General features: G+C 33.1%; 1 protein-coding gene across 4 annotated transcripts in view; it reads right to left on the bottom strand.

Annotated features, from left to right (window-relative positions):
• ZFAT (zinc finger and AT-hook domain containing) overlaps positions 1-21,618 on the bottom strand; it is a 299,993-nt gene that overhangs the window by 160,941 nt on the left and 117,434 nt on the right. For all 4 annotated transcript variants that reach the window (XM_074264927.1, XM_074264935.1, XM_074264944.1 and 1 more), the window contains one exon: positions 1,578-1,766. In XM_074264927.1, coding sequence (XP_074121028.1) covers positions 1,578-1,766 — 189 coding nt within the window. The remainder of the gene's footprint in view (positions 1-1,577; positions 1,767-21,618) is intronic.

Below are 21,618 nucleotides of genomic sequence, written 5' to 3'. Positions count from 1 at the left end.
GATCCCTATGTCTAGAAAATGTACTATCTTAATTTCCTTTTTGGGGATCTCTTAATTTTCTTTGCCACTTAAATCTACTGCCACGGCCAACATGCCACATCTTCCAGCTCCCCCAGTTGCTACTGCTTCCCCACTTATTAACTTGTAATAATTTAGGTTGTTTAAATTTATGGAATCATTTATTTCTTTCATGCTGCCTCTTCTGAAAGAAAATTAAGTTTCTTGAGGACAAGGATTGTTTTGTAACCTCTTTCTGAAGAGTAGGCATTTACTTGATTGGATGACCAAAATCTGTGATTGGTCCATGAAGTGGACCAATGTGAAGGGTCAGTTCATAGTACCAGTGTTGGATTAGCATCATAGTGGAGGAGATGGATCCCATCCCATCTACTACACTTTCTCTATGAAGGACAGAAATCCGATACTGGATGTGTCACAGGACAGGAACCATCTCTTCACAAGAAGTCTTCCTTTAAAGCATTAAAATGTAACAAATAAAATCATCTTGCTTTTAACATCCCTGATCAGCCTAACTCTTTGACATAGATCTCCTCCTAAGTTCCAAAAAATTACTGCAATGATTGAAAAGAACAGGAATACTGTTTAGAATGTTCAATTTCTGGAATAATACTACTAGGAAATGTGACAAGGCAGGTTAGCTGACACAATGAATTTCTTTTCAAATCATTTAATCTAATACAATATAATCCAAGGCCTGATGATATTGGAAATAGAGGAGTGAGTTTCCAATATCACAAGGGACAAGTCACTTATCCACTAAGATTCTCAGTTTACTCAGTTGGGTAAAATGGTTCTAGAAATCCTTTCACACGCTATACTGCTCTAAGGAAAGTATTTTATGAACCTTCTATGGAAATGTGAAAATAAGCTTTTACAGAAATTTGGGCTATTCTTATCTGAGGTGCTGTCTAAAGGCTGGGCTATATTAATGCTAAAATTTCAAGTGTTTCTTTCACTGTAAATGATGAGCTACTACCATCAACACTATAAATAGATATGTAAAGTTGAAGTTATACTTTAAGTCATACACTTTATTTCCTATTCAGTTTGATCAAAATCCCCCTCACTTGTTAGAAAAATATCTATTATTCTTAAGACATCAACTATCATAAGCCATTTTCTGCCTAAAAATCTCTTCTTAGAAAAGAGTTTTTAAATATGAAATAAGTATTTGTTCCAACAGGTATTCATTTTATGACAACAGAAGGAGAAAGAAACAATTCCCAGAATATAAGAACCAGTTGAATCTCTAGTAAAAATACAGAGGTCAAATTAAGTGGATAATGAGCTCAAAAAGAAGCTCCTAAAAAGAAAATCATAAGAAAACAACACAGCAAATAGTATCTGCCAAATGGACTCATCACCTTTTAGGAGTGACAAAAATCACCTGAAGAAGTCAGAGGAAAAGAACTATCTGCCAGGAGAGAAAAATTGGTTAAAAAGAAATAATCCGGCAATCTCACTACACTGGACAGTAAGCACATTATAAAACACAATGTCAGTTGTACTCTTACTAAGAGATTCTAGTTTTACTATTGACCCTTTGTCACAGTTACCTGGAATGGCTTCATGTGCTGTCAAAACCACACTTATAATGGGTTTTTTTGTTCCTGAAAGCTGTACTGTCTCCTTTCCTGATGAGATTTTTTGGACTTTCTCTGCCTTCTGTGTCCGTGATCTTTTAGGTACCTTTTCTCGCTCATCTTCTTTTTCCTTCCTATCAAGTTCAACTTCAGAATCATTACCTAAGAAGCAAAGACAAAAAAATTTATAAATCATCCATTAATATATGTAGAAACTTTACTCCCAATGACAGTATCTTATTATCTCTCTTTTTTGTAAAATATATAGAGATGCATATACACCAAATTATGGTTCTCTGGAAGAGGAAGGAAAAGGGATACTGAGGGAAATGATGATAATATAAAAAAACAAAAGACATAAATATACATATATGTGTGTTCTTACACACACACACACACACATATACACATTTCCTTATTCTAGATTTTATGGAGCATCATAACTTCTTTGTATTTTTTTTTTCAAATTGTTATTACTGCTAATAAACATTCTATGTAACTTAAATAAAAGGAAACAAGAAATTATTTCGGGCAGCTAAGTGGCCCTAGTGGATAGAATGTGGATCTGTAGTCAGATGGATTCATCTTCCTGAATGCAAACCTGGCCCAGGCAATGGCTAGCTGTGTGACCCCAGACAAATCATTTCATATCATTTGCCCCATTTTCTTCATTTGTAAAATAAGCTGGAGAAGGAAATGGCAAAACACTACAGTATCTTTGCTAAGAAAACTCCAAAGGAGGTAATTTCATGACTGAAAAATGACTCACCAACAACAAAAATAATTTATGTAGTACACTTTGTATTTACATAGAACACCAGAGTGGGCAGCTAGGTGGCGCAGTGGATAGAGCACCAGCCTTGAATTCAGGAGGACCCGAGTTCAAATTTGGTCTCAGACACTAACACTAACTAACACTACCTAGCTGTGTACCCTGGGCAAGTCAGTTAATCCCAGCCTCAAAAAAAAAAAAAAAAAAAAAAAAAAAAAAAACAGAAAAAAATATGCAAAAAACCTACCAAACCTAATGTAAATCATGACAAAAGAATATTTTTGCCATGATTTGAATCTAATCTAAATTTAGAGCTCAAATCAAGACATTTGAAATAAGATTTTTTTATATTTGTTATGTTTTGAAGACACACATGGCGACACAAAAAAAGCACAGTAAGAGTATCTATTCTATTCTTTTCTGATGGGACTTTTTGTGCTTTGTCTTGAGAAGTCACATATCAAAGTAAAGACAACCTGGTTGGGAGACTGTCATCCAAAGAAAATCAAAAGAATCTGAGAAAAACCTCTAGTGTGTTGAATAAACTTTTCATGGAGAATTGGTGGTAACAAATGGGCAAAAAATGCTCCAGATAAAAAACAATGAAGGGATTATAATCATCACTACATCAATAAAAGTAACATACACAAAGATCTATCAAAATTCAAAAGCAAGATAGCCAACAAGATTCCTAGATGTCATGAAGAAAAATCTCTCCTCTCTTTCATCTGAAACATTCTACATAGGAATTATTTCATGAGTTTTTTGGAGCAGCATCTATAACTTGCATAAAGCATTATATTATTTTAGAAATATAAAATATTAACTGATGCCTTGCACAGAATAAGTACTTGTTGGAATAAATGGAATAAATAAAAGGAATAAATGAATAAGGAAAGGAATCAGCAAGCAAAATCACTAGCAAATATTCATGTATTTGATTAGTCATAAGGCCAAAGATTCAGATTCAGAGAGGACCTCCAAGTCAGCAAATTTAACCTACACCTTAATATATACTTTGTTGCCTCTTTATTATATAATTATGTATTATATTATTCGTGTATCCTACTTCCCTATTAGATATATGATCTCCAGTGATTTCTCAAGTCTAAATGATCTATACCAACAGTTATATCTTTACAACTAATTGATCCATCATTACATCCTCAATGTGAAGAGGCAGCAAAAGTAACACTGCCAGAGCATTTAGATAAGTTTTCATCAAATTATCTTTGGTTTTGAAAGACTTAGCACACTGAAGAATATTGATCTTTCATGATTCCAAAGGATCAATGATAAGGCATGCTCCCTCAGAGAGGTTAGAAGCTAAATACATGGAAAGAGAAACATTCTTTTGGCCATTGATGATAGGGAAATTTGTTTCATTCTACTATGCTTATTTGTTAGAAGAGTTTTATATTTCTTCTCTTTGTGTATTGAGGAGAAGGGAGGGATGGGAAGTGGGTAAAGAGAAAATAAGTGCTTATTAACAAGACAAAATTAATTTTAAAAAATTGAATTTGTAAATCATCTTCATTTTCCATCCCTCCATCTCCTTCTCTTCTTCCCCCTCCCCCAAGTTAGGAAGAGTTTTCTAGATGGAAGTATCACAATAGGTAAGACAGCTACTCCTTCTATTAATACCCGCTGCAAATCTGGTAAGAATATCATCTATTTCTCATCCCAAGTCATTAATAAAAATGTTGAAAAATAGAGAGCCAAGGAGAAATTTCTTGGGCATTCCACTAGAGACTTTTTCCCAAAGGAATATGATTCCATTACTGACTACTTTTTGAGTCTAGTCATGCAACTAGTTCCAAATCTCCATCTTTTGCACAAGGATAGCATGTGAGCTTTTTTCAAGAGCTTCACTGAAAACCTTTTATTAACAAGCACTGAACATATCCCTGAGGGATGAGAAAAGATTCCACTGTACAACAAAAGAAAAGGCAAAGGAAAAGATAAGTAAAGAACCAAATCACAAAGTTAAGAATTGGAATATCTCACAACTCATCTAATCCAGTCCATACCTGACACATGAACCCCTTGATATAGTTTCTCACAATGATCATGGAGTCTCTGTGTGAAGACCCCAATGACACAGAACCTATCTAACTACATTCTGAGCATTCCATTTCTCCTATTTGTCTCATTATAATTTTCACCCATTAATCATCATAAGTTGTTATTAAAATCAAATAAATCAAATAAAGTTGTTATGAGAATCAAATAAATGAGAACAATGCTTTGCAGCTCTTAAGGTGTTAAATAAGTGTTAGTTATTATAATTATGAATATACTCTCAATCCACATTTGTAAAATTGTAAACCCAAGTACAAGATTTTACATTTATACTTATTTAATTTGTTCCATAACTCCAACCTATCCAGATATTTGTAGATGCCAATTCTGTCACCCAATGAATTAGCCACTGTTATATGTTTCATGTCATTTATAAATGTGGAAAACATGCCATCTATGGCTTTATCTAAATTAATGATAAATGTGTTTTACAAATCTGGAAAATCTGGAGGAGGGTAAGAGAAGGAAATATGGTAGCCAAGGAGGACTAGAGAGGACAAAAGTATGTGTAATTGGAGATGAGCAAGGGATGACCTGGAAAATCTGAAGAAAGCCTTTATAGAGTGGAGAGTACACCACCAAAAATGCATTTTTGCCTATTTAACAATTTTATACAGATCAAACTCTATGCATAAATATTATAAATATTCCCATAAAAATAAGAATAAGCATATAAACTCTTTGAAAGTTAGGTGGTTTGAGAAAAATCTCTAGATGAGGCAAGTGAAAAACTTGGCTGACTTAGCAGGCCTATCAAAAGAAGTATTCTAATTTCCTATGCTCTGTAAATATATTTTCATGCTTTTTATAGTAAAAGTATTCAGGTATTCATTTTATATCTAAATGAAACACTTCTATCACATTTTAAATGAATTTTAAAAGATGAGTTTGCTAGGTATTAAAAATATCTATAAAATATCTTATTTACTAGTCTGAGCACTGAACACTAAGTAAGCTTATTAACATTATAATGAAAGGGAAATCCAGCAGAATATATTGTACATTAAAAACAGCAGAACATGGTGCAAAGCTCAATATATTTTTAAAGCAAAATAGTGTTCCTCCATGCATGTATAACATCCTCCAAGCAAATGTCTGTTAGTTTTGATTTTAGAAAATCAAATAAAATGAAGAGGCCAGAATAGCTCTACCATTCTATGATTGTATATTTACAAGACAATAAAGTATAGACAGGGATAATTTTAACGATGCAGGGATATTCCAAATAATCTTTTTTTTTTACAAAAACTTTTCATTTTACTTTTTTTTAGACCTTTTTTTTTTTTTTAAAAGAAATTGTTAAATAACAACCACCTGTAAAGGGACAAAAAAAATTTGTATGACTAAAAAGTCTAACAGAAATTATTCATTCATACATAATTTAATTTATGTTAATATAACCTCCAAAATGATATATTCTAGGGTCTTATTATATGGATCAGAATTGGCTGTAGATGCTCAAAGGCACAAGTTCTGGAAGTTTCTAACATATTAGAAAGGCTTCAAGTATGCTTCAGGGAATAGATGGTAACATCAATGTGAAAACCAGCTTAGCTAAGTACAAAAAGGCCCATCAAGCTTGGTTTTTTTCACTTCATTACAAATTCCTTTGCCCACTGCAATTCATGAAACAAAGAAAAATTTAAAATAGTTCTCAATCCCATGTAGCCCCAGTAGATCTCTGCCAGTAGCAAAATGGTGGAAAAGGTAGGAGGGGACCCTAAAGTCCCCCTAAAGTAGGGGACATATTTTTAGACTAACTTTTAACATGAACTTAGTTTTTGGTACTTTCAATGTGAAGTTTTGTTCTACTGACCAATGAGTGAGCAAAGTACAGTAGGAACTGAATTGTATCAATCTTTGATTGTCATGCTATTAAAAAAGACACACACATATAACAAAAAAGAGGTGAATCTAAACAGAAAGATGGTTCCGAAGTTTGACAGGAGAATAAAAGAAAGTTAGTTTTATCAACCATCCAAAGTAAAACCAAAAGAGCTGGTTTGGGGGCAGCTAGGTGGATAGAGCACCAGCCCTGAAGTCATGAGGACCTGAGTTCAAATCTCATCTCAGACACGGAACACTTCCTAGCTGAGTGAACCTGGGCAAATCACTTAACCCCAATTGCCTCAAAAAAAAAAAAAAAAAAAAAAAAAGAAGAAGAAGTTGGTTTTACCAACCATCCAAAAGCAACAAGAAATCATCCCACTTCAGGAGACAATTTATTAGAGTTGTCATGACATTTTTGAAAAAAAAAAAAAAAAAAAAAAGTATCATGAAAATAACTACGATTTATGTGACAATACCTCCAACAGACAATAAAGACAGAGAATTCTACTTAAAGAGTTGGATAAAGTGTCAAAATTAAATCCACATTTACATTTTATATACATTTATCATGCAGGGAAATACAATTTAGACCTAAGGAAAGAGAGAGTCATAAAACATATGTGACACAAAAGTTTCAAGTTTCATATTCAGAGAATATTAGATTTAGAAGGAGCTTCAGTGATCCTCCTCCTAAGCTTCCTCCCCTCTTTCACAGACAAAACAATCCAAATAGGCTAATTAAAGATTAAAATTAATACAAAACAAAATTATAAAAATAAAAACTTATGCCATGTAATGATAACAACTTCAAGTTAATATATTTGAAGATGTAAATTTAAACATTTATAAATGAGGAAAATGAGGGAGGAGATTAAACATAGAGAATTTAAACTGATATATCTCAAATCCCATAAATAAAAAAAAGTAAAAGAGCCTAAAATCTAGCAGCAAAATTTGACTTACTTGCCAACATAAGAGACATGGTAATCAAGGGTAAAACCAGTTTAAAAAATATACTTCTTTATAAAATATTACAGAGATAAATGGCAAGATGGTGGACCAATTATTTCCAACATAGTTCCTCTCAACCTCAAAACAATCTCAAAAACAAGGGAAAAATATGTTGAGTGCATGGCATTTAAAGCTATAGCAATAAGATAAGACATAAAAAATATACAAGGTAAAATTCTTCTGACATAATTCTATAAACTAAAACAGTTAAAGTTATAATTTTCCCCACCACCTTCAATCTACTTTGAATATAGAAAAATCCAATTCAAGCAAGCAGAAGTCTGTGTTTTACACTCTATCTAGTCCCATCAAGGTAGGGGCACAATTTGCATCTCCCACGGCTCGTAAGGGGTAGTAAACATTGATCCTACCCATATACACAATGTAAAAGGCTTGCAACTAAAGATGTATGCTATGGATTGGAGAAGAGGGAGAAAAAATAAATGACATGGAAGCCATGACAAAAGGTAACATAGAACTAATTCGAGGGGATGGGAACTAATTCTGTGTCCAAGCAAAAAGTGACTAAAAATCTCTTATAGAGGAAATTATATAAGGGAGACACCCAGACAGGTCCCCTATGCCATTCAGGAACACAAAAATACTAAGCCTCTTCACTTTGTGTGGGAGAAATCTTAATCATCTCAAGATTGGGGTGGGGGAGCCTTAGACAAATTCTAGGAATAGAAGAAAAAAAAAATTAAAGAGGAAAAAAATCCCAGAAAGAAAATTAATAAAACTATAACCCTAGTTAGCAAGCAGAAAAGCTAAAAGTAAAATTCATAAAGAGAAGGGGAAATTAGTAAAACATTTTTAAAAGATCAAAATATAATAAATACTTAAATACAATATTTTTCAAAAAAAACAAGCAAAGCTCAAAACTAATAGCAAAGAAAAGAAAATAAATTCTACATATTCCTTAAAAATCATGTATAATGTATAATGATTCAAAAGAGAAATAAAGCATTTTAAAAGACATTGAAAAGAAAACTGGATCAAAATCAGAGTTTTCAAAACAAAGATAAAGAAAAAAAGAAAGAAAAAAAGAAAAAGAAAAAAAACCTAGATAATAGAGAACAGACAAGAGAAATCTTTCTCAAAGTAATTGAGGTTCTAAAAGAGAATAACAAAATTAAAGCATAAAAATGTAGAAGTTGAAGAAAATGTGGGAAAAAAAGAAAAAGAAAAGAAAATAACTTTGGAAAAAATGCAACAATTCTTTACTGGTCAAATAAATTGACCTTAAACAGAATGAAGAGAAATACTTTAAGATTAATATATTTTACTTGCTGTGTGACCCTGGCAAGTCACTTAACCCTGATTGTCTCAGGAGGAAAAAGGTTATTACTATATGCTTGCCACTTAAGTTTCAATGTTTAAAAATTTAAAAAATACCAAGCCTAATTAATCGTTTTGCCATTATTCTTAGTTCTGACCTCTGGGATCAAATGAAAAAAATCCAATGCTTCTTTCACATGACAGCAATGCAAATAAGTGAAACTTTTAATGTTTCTTTTTTTTTTTTTTTCCCAAATTAACCATCTTCAGTTTTAATTAACTCTCATAAGGCAATGTCCCCAATCCTCTGATTATTCTGCCAACTCTTTCATTGTTAATATATAGAAATACTGGTGATTTGTGTAATTTTATTCTATATCCTGCAACTTTGCTACAGTATTAATTGTTTCAAATATTTTTTTCTAATTGATTTTCTGGGATTCTGGAAGTATACCATCAAATCTAGTAGAGTTCTTTCTTTAGTAGATTCTTTCTTTAGAATAATTTTTATGATTATTCTTTCAATGCCTTTTTCTTATCTTATTGTTATAGCTAGCATTTCTAGTACACTATAAAATAGTATTGGTTATAATGGACACAATACTGCCTTCATCCCTGATCTCACTTGAAAAGTTTCTACTTAATCTCCATTAAAGATAATGCTTCCTACTTAGTTTTAGATAGATGCTACTTATCATTTTAAGAAAGGCTCCATTTATTACTATGTTTTCTAATGGTAAGAATGGGTATTGTATTTTGTCAAAAGCTTTTTCTGCATGTATTAATATAATCGTACGAATTTTGCTATTTTTGTTACTGATGGAGTCAATTATGCTTATAGTGTTCCTATTACTGAACCAACCTTACACTCATTCCTAGCAAAAATGAAGCCTGATCACAATGTATGATCTTTATGAAATATTGCTGTAATCTACTTACTAGATTTATGTATCAATATTCATTAAGGAAATTTTTTCCCCCTATCTTCATTCTTCCTGGTTTAGGTATCAAAACAAGATTGTGTCAAAGAAGGAAATCTGGCAGGACACACACACACGCACACACACACACACACACACTCTCTCTCTCTCTCTCTCTCTCTCTCTAAATATATATATATATATATATATATTTCCCCCCCCCCCCAAATCATTTATACAGAACCAAATTGATTGTTCATTAAATGTTTGGTAGAACTGACTTGTAAATCCACCTGATCCTAAGGATTTTTTCTTAGGGAGTTTGTTTATGACTTTTTCAATTTATTCATCCATTTCATTAAGAATCTCAGTTTTATTGGCATATATGGTTGGACAAAATAACTCCTAATTATTACTTTAATTTTATCATCATTGTTCATATAATCACATTTTCATTTCTGATGATGATAGAGATTTTCTTTCTTTTTGTAATCAGCTTAATCAATGAGTTATCTATTTTATTGGTCTTTTCAATAATACCAGTATGTGGTTATCAGTTCAACGGTTTTGTCACTTTAAATAATATTATTTACTCTTGATTTTTAGGATTTCCATTTTAGTGTATAATTAGAAATTTGTAATTTGTTCTTTTTCTAATTTTGTAGTTGCAAGCCCAATTCACTGATCTACTCTTTTTTTTTAATTTATTGATGTAGATAATTAAGAGAGATAAAATTTCCTCTAAGTACTGATTTCATTGTATCCCACAAATTTTGATATAGTGTCTGTTATTGTGATTTTATTGTTTCTGTTTTATTCTTTGTCCTACTCATTCTTTCAGATTAGGTTATTTAGTTTTTAATTAATTCTTAATCTGTTTCAAAGGTTTTTTATTGAAGGTATTTTGTTTTTCATTATGGTCCAAACACATATGTTTAATATTAATGCTTTTCTGGATTTGTTTGCAAGGTTTGTATGACCTAATATATAGTCAATTTTTTCTGAAGGTTCCATGTATAGTTAAGAGAGAAAAAAAAAAGTATATTCCTTTCCTTTCTATTGCCATCTAATACTATACAAAGAAGTCAGTAATATTTAACTTTTCTGAAATTCTATTCATTGCCTTAACTTCTTTCTTGTTTATTTCATGATTTTTAAAATTTGTGATTTATCTAAATCTGAAAGGGACAAAGTGAAGTGCCCAACAATTATAGTTTTACCATCTATTTGCTCTTGTAATTAATTTAACTTTTCCTTCAAGTATTTGGATGTTATGACATTTCACGCATACACGCACAATAATATTAATTCATTCTCTTTGATAGCTTTTAGCAAAATATACTCTCCTTGATTAAAAGATAATTAGGTTTATTTTTGCTTTTGCTTTGTCTGAGAAAGTAACTGCTATCCTCCCTTCATTTTTAACTTAACCTGAAAAATAAAAGATTCTGTGTTTACCCCTTATTTGAACTCAGTGTTTTCCTGTTATATTGTATGATTCTGGCTTCCAATCCCTTCGGCTATTTCCATTTTTCACTGAGTTCATCCTATTCACATTCAATTATAAATGTTAACTGTGTATTTCCCCTAATTTTATTCTCTCCTACATATTCTTTATTTTTATTTTTTGCCTTTCTTCTCCTCAAAAGTCTGTTTTGCTTCCACTGACCCCCTTAATATTTTGATTATTCATTCATTTTTCAGTTGTGTCTATTTTTTTGTGACTCCATTTTGGGTTTTATTGGCATTTCCTTCACCAGTTCATTTTATGATGAGGCATTTGAAGCTAACAGGATTACCTATCTTGCCCAGGGTTACACAGAACTAGTAAGTATCTGAGGTCAAATATGAACTCAGGAAGATGAGTCTTCCAGGCCCAGCACTAACCTCTGCACATCTAACTCCTCCCTCAATATATCCTCCCTTTTGTTATAATGCCCCATTTCTCTCAACTCCTTCCCCTCCTACTTCCCTGTTAGGTAACATGAATTTCTATTCTCATCTGTGTATGTGAAGAGAGATGATAGACATTTTTCAATTTATTTGCATGCTTTCTAAAATATGGCACTCAGGACTTATAATACTACATGTAGAGCTTAATCAAGATAAAGCAAAGCAGTACTATCACCTCCCCCCCCCTTTTTCTGAACACTCTCCTACATACTAGGGAGTCTTCTTGTTGTCATTTTATTGCCTCCTGTATCACAAGATTCAATCATAATATGTTTAGGATTCATTTTAAAAAAACAAAAAACCTCAGATCATTTTAGTAGGAATTGTCTATCTCTCATCCTGTACTTGTGAAGTTGATTGGTTCATACAATTGTAAACTTTTACCTTTAACTCTAACACAATTCATCTTATTCAATTAGGTTCCAGTTGTCAAGATCATTTGGGATCCTCACATTGTAATAAAACATACTATTTATTGCCCTTAGTATTATGTCACTTGTATACAAGCATGCTTTCTAAGTCTTTATCCAAGCCAGTCATGAAAAGTCTGAAAAACACAGAGCTAAAACACCTAGAGAACTGTATTAGTAATATATACTATTCTATTAATGATCACTCTTAAGGTTCATTTATTCAAGCAGTTGTGCATGGTATGTCATATATGAGAAAGAGCAGGAAGATCAACTTGACTGAAGCGTAATGTGTGTTCATGAGAGTAATGTGCAAAAATGATAGCAAGGCAGGAAGGGGTGAGCTTATGCTAAAAGGAGAGATGTATTTGATCTTGGAGATAACAGGGAACCAGTGAAATTTACAGTAATGCTTTAGAAAACACACTTTGGCAGTGTATAGAGATTAGATTACTGAAAGAAGAGACTTGAGATAAGGATCCCAATTAGTAAGTTATTCAGTCAGTCATTAAACATTTCCTTAGTGCCTACTATGTGCCACTAGGTGAAGCATCAAGGACACACACACACACACACACACAAAGAAAAAAAGAAAAGAAAAAAGACATTATTTACTCTCAAGGTATATTCTAATGGGGGAGAGAACTTGCAGTCAATTATATACAAGCAAGTTACGTAGAAGATAAACTAGAAATAATCAACAAGAGGGAGGCACTAGAATTAGGAGGAAATCATGGATGGCTTCCTGTGAAAGGTGAAATTTTAGCTGCGTCTTCAAGGAAACCAGGGATGATAGAAGGCAGAGATGACAAAGGAGACTTAATATATGCTACTGCAATAGTCTAGATAAGAGAGGAGGTAGGCCTCAATTAGAGTGGCAGCTTTGTGAGTAGGGAGGAAAGGACAAGTTGAGAGATGTTTTAGAGGATAAAAGAAAAACACTTGGGGAAAGGAGGCGTTACAAGGGATTAACAAGCTATCTTTCTGGTATGTTGAATCAGGATAACTATGAGAAATCCAGTTTGAAATATCTAACAGAATACCTGCACACGTGACCTTGGTGAATAAAAATTTAATATGTAAACTATGTTTAGTTGTAATTTTCTAATTATATATTACTTATATTCTATTTGACTAATATATATAACAAATAATATATTCCAATTGACTAATATATCTAAAATATAAATTAATTCAAATGACCGAAGTGATTACCAAGAAACAAACCTAAGCAACAGTGTGTTTGTTTTTTTAAATGTCTAATAGGTAGTTGGTGATGAGAAACTAGACCTTAAGAGAGACAGCAAAGCTGGATATAGAGATAAGAAAATCATCAGCTTAGAAATAATAATTAAACTCACTGGGAACTTGTGGGTCAACAAGGAAAAGAGAAGACAGGAGAACTCAGGCCAAAGTCTTGGGATTAACTTACATTAACTCTTTATATAAGTAAATGATCCAACAAAGGAGACCAAAAGAAGCACTTACAAAGATAGAAAAGACTAAAAAAATAAAAAAAAAATCACAATCCATAAAGGAAAAATATCCAAAATGAGATGATAGCTGAATGTCAAATGCTACAGAGAAGTCAAGGATAAGGAGAAAAGGCTGGCAGATTTAATAATTAGATCAGTGAAGTTCTAGTCAGATAAAAAATAATCCTGGTAAGATAAAGAAAAATGGACTTCATTTATGGTTGCTATCTTTGGTACTGTCTTTTCTTAGGGGCAATAACATAATTGGTATATAGACAATATATGATAGCTTGCAATTTGATCTTCCCTATAATCCTGTGAGAAGTATTCTGAATAGTTTTATGATCAGTTTACATATGAAGCTGAGGTTTGGACAGATTAAACAGCTAGCCCATGACTAGTAAAGTGGCAAGGAGGCAAATCTTGAATCCATCTCTCTTCTGACTCCCAGCTATCACTCAATCAACTATATTATAGATAGATGGCTATCTTTTTTTGCAATTTCCCTTCATGAGCTGTAGCATTAAAATACTGCTTCTCTTTAAAAAATTAGAACCATCCTCCTAGTACACTGATTCTCTTTGTATTTCAAGGATTGAAATAGGAGAGGAAAAACATTCCCTTTGTATCATCTATACCAAATTCTTATATAAGCAGTCTCCTACGAGACTGTTCATTCCTAATCACTTTATTTGGATGAATGACAATACTTCAGCACTCTCTTAGAAAAACACATTAAATAGACAATTGGAACAGCTGGCATTTTGGCTCCACAGAAAGTAGAGCCAATTCATCTACATCCACCATTAAATGCTTAGAATCAAAATGTAGATTGCCAATGACACACACTCTTCTTCCGGGTCTGAATTTATGTCTCTTTAAATCAAGACTCAGTTCTCTGGAAATTAAATAGCTACCCTCTCCATGCAGGTCAAACTAGTAAATGTTTATTCCTCCACATCCTGCTCATCTATTGACCTTCCTCTGCAATCTTATGCTGTTCTTAAAATAAAATATGCCTTCTGAATCTCACCCATATCCTAGGGAAGAATGTCTAAATGATACTGTCAAACAATGTTCCTTCAATGATCCCAAGGTATAAAGTGGGGAATCTAAGGCTACAAGTCTTTTAAAAAAAACCTAGTGAAATAACAACAAAGTCTAAAAGGTCTTGTCAATAGATCATTGTATAGAGGAGAATACTACAGTTGGAATAAGGAATATTATGATACCCTAAATAAATCTCAGAGCCTCAGTTTCTTCACCTGTAAAATGGAAATATTAATAGCAGCTACTTCAAACAGTTGTGAATACCCAAAGACATAGAGCACTTCTGACCAAGATGGATACCTGAAATGAGATAAACCCTCTAACTCCCACACAGCTACTACAGAAAAAATCTGAAATTCAAATCAGACAAAATAATGATCAAGAAATTCAGTGAACTCTAGTGACTTCATCCATCTAGAATTATGCAAAAAGCCAACTAGAAGCCTAGAAAGGAAAAAAAGGCCTCCATCCCAAACCAGCATTAGCACAAGCAAAGAAATTGGCAGCCTCCCACTGTGACTTGAGATGAACAGCAGACACATGCACCTGCAAGATTCTTCGTGTGAGCCCCACAGAAAGATCCAGGGTGTCCATAAGTACCCAGCGGGCTAAAAAGCCCTAGAGAGTGGCAGAGACCAGAGGCATGGCAGTGCTCAGAGGATAGGAGTGATTCAAGATCTCTGGGATGAAATCCTAAACTGCCACACAAAGTTAACTGCTGCCCTGTTTTTCCTGATGCCCCAGTCACATTTCTCATCATATTCTCCCCTCTTCTTGGAGGCTGGTGGATGGAGTACCAATACCTAGAAAGCAGAGTTTATTCCACTCTACATGGTTTCAACTCTAAAGAACAAGATGCCTGAGCCAGGTGTTCAACTCTCTGTCTCCCTGCTAACCTGCCTCTTTTATGTGTTGTAAACTCCTTAAAACAGGGGCTGTCTTTTTTATCAGTTTGATTCCCACCTATTCCCATAATAGGCGCTTTAATAAATGTGATTTAATTGGATTTGAAATTCAAGAGCTCAGAAGTCAAGGAATAGCATAAGAACCCACAGAGTCTAACTGAAGACCCAGCAAGAAAGACAACTTACCCCCTCCTTTCAAAAGCAAACAGAGACATTTTGGCCACAACCAAACCCCAAGAATTAAATCTGTAGAGATGGGTAATCCAAAGAAGAGCACAACTAATATTATTTTAAATTTTTTTGTACCTTTTTGTTGTTGTTTAATCATTTTTAGTCATGTCCAACTCTTAGTGACCCCATTTGAGTTTTTCAAGCTTAACATTATGAATTTCTTCTTTGGCTCATCTTACATATGAGGAAACTGAGGATTAAATGACTTGCCCAAGTTCACAGAGCTAGTAAATGTCTAAAAAGCTAGATCTGAGCTCATGAAGATGAATTTTCCTGACTCCTAGGCCCAGCATTCTGTCCACTCTGCCATGCAGCTGCTCATTATAGCTTTAGGAAATGCCAAATAAAAATAATTCTGGTATTACAAGTCAAAGGGAAAAAAATTCTATAAGGCCTACATGAATATCTAGGGGAAAAAATGGAGTAAGAGATTTTGAAATTTTAAGTAAAAGCTTTATAAAAAAGAGTAGAAGGAGAATAAAGAGATTAGAGGAGAAAGTGGTAAATCTTAACCAAATAATAAACTTCCTTTAAAAATTAACAAACTAAAGAAAAATCAAAGAATCTATAAATTTTCTAAAAATACTGGAAGAAAATTAAAATGATGGGAAAAATAAAAGAAAATGTTAAGGTATACAATATCAAAAACAACTAACATGGAAAACAGGTCAAGTAAAGAAATTTAAGAACAATGAATTTCCTAAAAATCATGATTTCAAGAAAAAAAAAAAGACCTACATATTATGTTTCAAGAAATCATAAATGCCAGATGTTATTGTTAGTAGCAATATATAAAGAGGATATAGTAGAGACAAAAAGATTCCAGCGGTCAACTCTTGAAAATTCAAAAGGAAGTTTCATGAAGGTTGCAGACAAAATCCCACATCAAAGAAAAGGGACTACAAACAACCAAGAATAACTTTAATATTAAGGATACACAATAAGATTACATAATACCTAGCAATAATACCTACAAATACAATGAGATCTTGAAATAGAATATTCCAAAAAGAAAAAGAAATAAGTTTGTGATTAAAACTTAACTTACCCTGCAAAGCTAAGTAATTCTACATGACCTTGAATAAAACACAGGATTTTCAATCCCTTCTGATGAAAAAATAATAAAAATTTTGAAATTAAAAAAAAAATAAAGTTAAGATAAAGTTGAAATATACATTTATGTAAGTAATTTGAAGGTCCTGGATGGTGCAATTCTAACATTCTAATAGAGGAGAGAAATAAACAAATATTTCTTCAAAGCATTAATTTCTTCAAAGGGTTTTAAGAGAGTCAAATTAAAAAAAAAAAAAAAAAAAACACTAAGGGCCTGGAGAGAGATTCTGTCCTGAAAAGCCTTAATAAATAAAAGAGAAAGGCTAAAAGGTCTCTAAGGAAACAGATAAGAAGGGGGTTTAATTTATGAGTGATCATAATTACATAAGAATACACAGACATAGAGGAAGGGTTGTGAAAAGCAAGCACTGAGGGAATCTTGCTCATCTGAAACAAAGCAGAGCTAAACAAAATACATACAATAAATTAAAGTCAATAGAGTATAAAACAGGGATTAAGAGAAGGTTTAAGAGATGGTATGATTCCAAGGAAGAAATGATTCTTGTTGAATCATTCAGTAGTGTCTGACTGTACATGACCCCATAGGGTTTTCTTCACAAAGATATTGGAGTGGTTTTCCATTTCCTTCTCAAGCATTTCTTCATTTCATAGATGAGGAACGGAAGCAAATAGGAGTTGTGACTCGTTGGGGTCACATACTTTCCCCTGACCCACCTTGCTGCTATAAAGGAATAGCTGTAAGCATCTCCAGAAGACTTATGATGATCTAACTCTCCTAGCCTCAAAATGCAGAGAGGTATACATTTTTAGACATGGATAATGTATAGATTTATTTTGCTTAGTATTCTTATTTGTTACAAGGTTGTTGTTTCTCCCTCATCCCTCTAGATTTCTAATGTGGAGCGGTAAGGTAGTTTAGCAATCATCCTGCTAACAAAACAGATATGTGAATCATTTTTTAAATGTACAGAAAGGAATAGAACAAAGTTCAGAAGGAAGCACATACAAACAAGACAGTTTTGAAACTAATGTATGAAAATATTATGTGCTTTTCTTTTATTATTTTTTGTGTGTTTGTTTTATTTTATTTTATAATTATAACTTTTTTTTGACAGTACATATGCATGGGTAATTTTTTTACAACATTATCCCTTGCACTTACTTCTGTTCAGATTTTTTTCCCCTTCCTCCCCCAACCCCCTCCCCCAGATGGCAAGCAGTCTTATACATGTTAAATATATTATAATATATTCTAGATACAATATATGTGTGTAGAACCGAATTTCTTGTTGCACAGGAAGAATTGGATTCAGAAGGTAAAAATAACAGTTTACACTCATTTCCCAGTGTTCCTTTTCTGGATGTAGCTGATTCTGTCCATCATTGATCAATTGGAATTGGATTAGCTCTTCTCTATGTTGAAGATACCACTTCCATCAGAATACATCCTCATACAGTATCATTGTTGAAGTGTATAATGATCTTCTGGTTCTGCTCATTTCACTCAGCATCAGTTGATGTAAGTCTCTCCAAGCCTCTCTGTATTCCTCCTGCTGGTCATTTCTTACAGAGCAATAATATTCCATAACCTTCATATACCATAATTTACCCAACCATTCTCCAACTGATGGACATCCATTCATCTTCCAGCTTCTAGCCACTATGAAAAGGGCTGCCACAAACATTTTGGCACATACAGGTCCCTTTCCCTTCTTTAGTATTTTCTTGGGATATAAGCCCAGTAGTAGTATGGCTGGGTCAAAGGGTATGCATGTGCTTTTCTTTAAAAAAACAAAAAACAAAAAAAAAAAAAAAGAGAGAGAGAAAGAAAGAAAGAAAACTAGGGGAAAAAAATACACCCAGTATGAAATCAAGAAGTATTCTGGGGAAATATGTGTTGTTGTTGTTTTTTTTTTTTAAAGCAACAAGTATGAAATCAAGATTTCATATATAATACTCATTTTAATTTAATTGTATAAATGGAAATGTGGGATGTTTTCATCTTCAGTTCAGAATAAGAAAAAAAATTTAAAAGTCAAGAGATGATGTCTACAATGCATTTTGCAAACATTAAAGCTCTCTATAAATGCCAGGTGTTATTGTCAGTGGACAGAACACTGAATCCAAAGGGAGTAAAAAGTCCCAAAATACAAAGACTTACTCTGTTACATAATGACTTTGGAGAATTTTTTTTTTATCTTAGTTTGTTTATAAAAGTGAGAATTGGATCATTCTATTTTAGCAATGAAACAACCTAATAACACAATGCTGTGGTGCTTTAATGTAATTCTAGTCTCTAAATATAGTAATTATATAATTTAAGTGGACAAAAAGATACAGTATATACTATAGTATACGTGATAGGGTGTTGGTCTTGGACTTCAAATCTTATCATTGACTTCCTACCTATGTGGCCATGGGCACAATCTCTATGTGCCTTAAACTATGTCCTTGTACTTATCTATGAAGTCACAGATGGGATGTGATCTGCTTTGATGAGAAGAGTTCTCACAATGGGGAGTTCCCACACTGATGAGTTTCCCAGAACTATGAAAACACAAGGGCAATGAGGTGGCCCCCCAGTAGATAGAGTGTAGGCCATGGAACCAGAAAGATTCCTCTTTATGAGTTCAAATCCAGCCTCAGATACTTATTAGTTGTTTGACCCTGGGCAGGTCATTCAACCCTGTTTGCCTCAGTTGAAGCAGGAGCTGGAGTGGGAAATAACAAACCATTCAAGTATCTTTACCAAAAAAATTCCAAATGGAATTACAAATAATGAGACATAATTGAAATGAGTGAACTAACAACCTGAAATCACAGGTTCTTTCTATATTCACATATAAACAAACATAAGAGAAGAGATTTTGTTTTAGAATGTGAAAATACACATCCTGAAAAATACTCTCCACAGCCTATATGTCAGAGCAAAATTTAATGAAGGGCAAAAATAAAATCAGATGGCAAGTTTAAAGTCTCTCTTTACTGTAAAGATCCTGGGTTCCATTATCATTAAAAAAAAAAAAATTATAAGTCTTTACGTCTGTACTTACATTGCAATAGAAATTAATGTTAAAAAAAAAAAGCCTAAATTTTAATTAAACATATCTTCCAGAAGAGAAGACTGAATTTTCAAGAAAGGAAGTGACTTGCCTGACTCTATCCCCAGTGACTTCAGCTCTATTAATTGTTAAATGCATGCTATATCAATAGATTTGGATTAAAAGTCTTAACTCTAGAAATTTAACCAAGAATTACAGAATCTTTGAGTTGGAAAGTACTTCAGACACCATCAAGTTTAACTCATACATGAACATGAAGTCCTCTGTCAAATATCTGACAAGTAGCTCATCATATCCTTATTTGTGAATAAGCCACATCCTCTCAGTAGACTAGAAGTCCTTTGAGAGAAAGCAGTAAGTCATTTGTCCTCTTTCCTAACACACAGTAGGCATTTAATATATGCATGTCAAGTATCGTATAACCACTTTGCATCTAGAGACTAACAATATACAAGGGCAAGGTCAAAATCACTATACATGAAGAATGGCAAGATTTAAGTTCATGTTGGTTAAAAGGATACAAGGTTAATTTATGTTTCAAGCTGCCCTGTGTTCAAGAAAGCAAGCAACTGTACACTCCCTTCTGAGTCAAATCTCTATGGCTATAAGAACTCATTTTTAAATTCTTGACATCTGCTCAATGTCATTCTTCAATCCAGAAACATTAACATAATTCTTCATGTTTCATTCCCCTTTGAGAAATCAGCATTTAAAAAATGATTACACTGCACAGAATGAAACTCAAAACACTGTACAATGAGACAGATGTGTGCCCATGTGTGCACATCACCACAGCACTCAAGTGTTTATATCTAAAGCTATTCCCTGGCATCCTTACATCAAAATAAGATGCTATGATTATGTACCAGCTGCATGATCATGACTTAATAGGCAAAGAAAATACATTTGGCCATTTTCAGGGCATATAAAAAGAGAAAGACCTTGTCAAACAAGCTCACTATTAAAAGTCAGACAAAGAGTTAAATGTAAATTAAATCAACATTTGTAAAAATTATTTCATATTCATTCATGCATAATTAACAGAGTATTAATGTTCTAAAATATCTAAAGTACCCAAGAACTAATTAAATCTCAGAATACTCCAGAGAGTAAAACTGTTATCAACCACATTAATAAACTTCATAGAACAGTTGTCAGAATAGAAGACTGATAAGGGAGTACATTCCGGGCTCTGCCATCAAATTCCTCCTGACTTGCAAATACAGCAGTTTAAAAGAAAAAACGTTAGATTCACAAAAATTCAATGTGACCTGCTGAATATGCATTGCCCAATTTTAATGCGATTCTTTCTTGGCTACTATTCAAAGGAAGAATACACTTGCAGAAAGTAATGAGTTCCCTATCACTGAAAAATGTTTAACCTAGGCTAGAAAACCACTTCACAGAGAGGCTATTAAGGGATTCATTTTCTAGGTAGAACTAGATATGAAACAGAGAGATTCTAGGATTCTTCATGAAGAACCATTAAGAACCTCTACTAACCAACAGAAAATTCTCACAGATTTATCATTAGTACCTTCTTTGCTCTACCTGGATGCTATGTCCTCTGCCGGCCAACCTAGGTTCAAACATCAAGATAGACTTCTTAGTACTAGCAGTTCCTCTGATGAATGCCGAATTCTCCATCTATATAGAAAGGATCAGCTCAAGGGCTGAAAATCTCCTAGAATTAAATGAATCCTCTAAAGCTACTTAATTAGCAGAGGGACATCATAGCCTAATGGAAAGGAGCCTAGATTTGGAATCAGGAGACATGATTTCAATTCAAATATTCACTAACTAGATGATCTTGGACAAAACAAAATATCTTAGAGCCTCAGTTTCTTCAACAGTATGATGAGATACTCATGATGTACTTACATAATTCAGCACGGTTACAAGAAAGCACTTTAAAACTCTTAAGGCATTATTGCATAAATGAGCCACTATTACTCATACTG

This window comes from Sminthopsis crassicaudata, chromosome 1 (genome assembly GCF_048593235.1).
Source record: "Sminthopsis crassicaudata isolate SCR6 chromosome 1, ASM4859323v1, whole genome shotgun sequence".
Taxonomy (NCBI): domain Eukaryota; kingdom Metazoa; phylum Chordata; class Mammalia; order Dasyuromorphia; family Dasyuridae; genus Sminthopsis; species Sminthopsis crassicaudata.
Note: the sequence above shows the minus strand (reverse complement) of the source record. Positions and strands in the feature narration are given on the sequence as shown.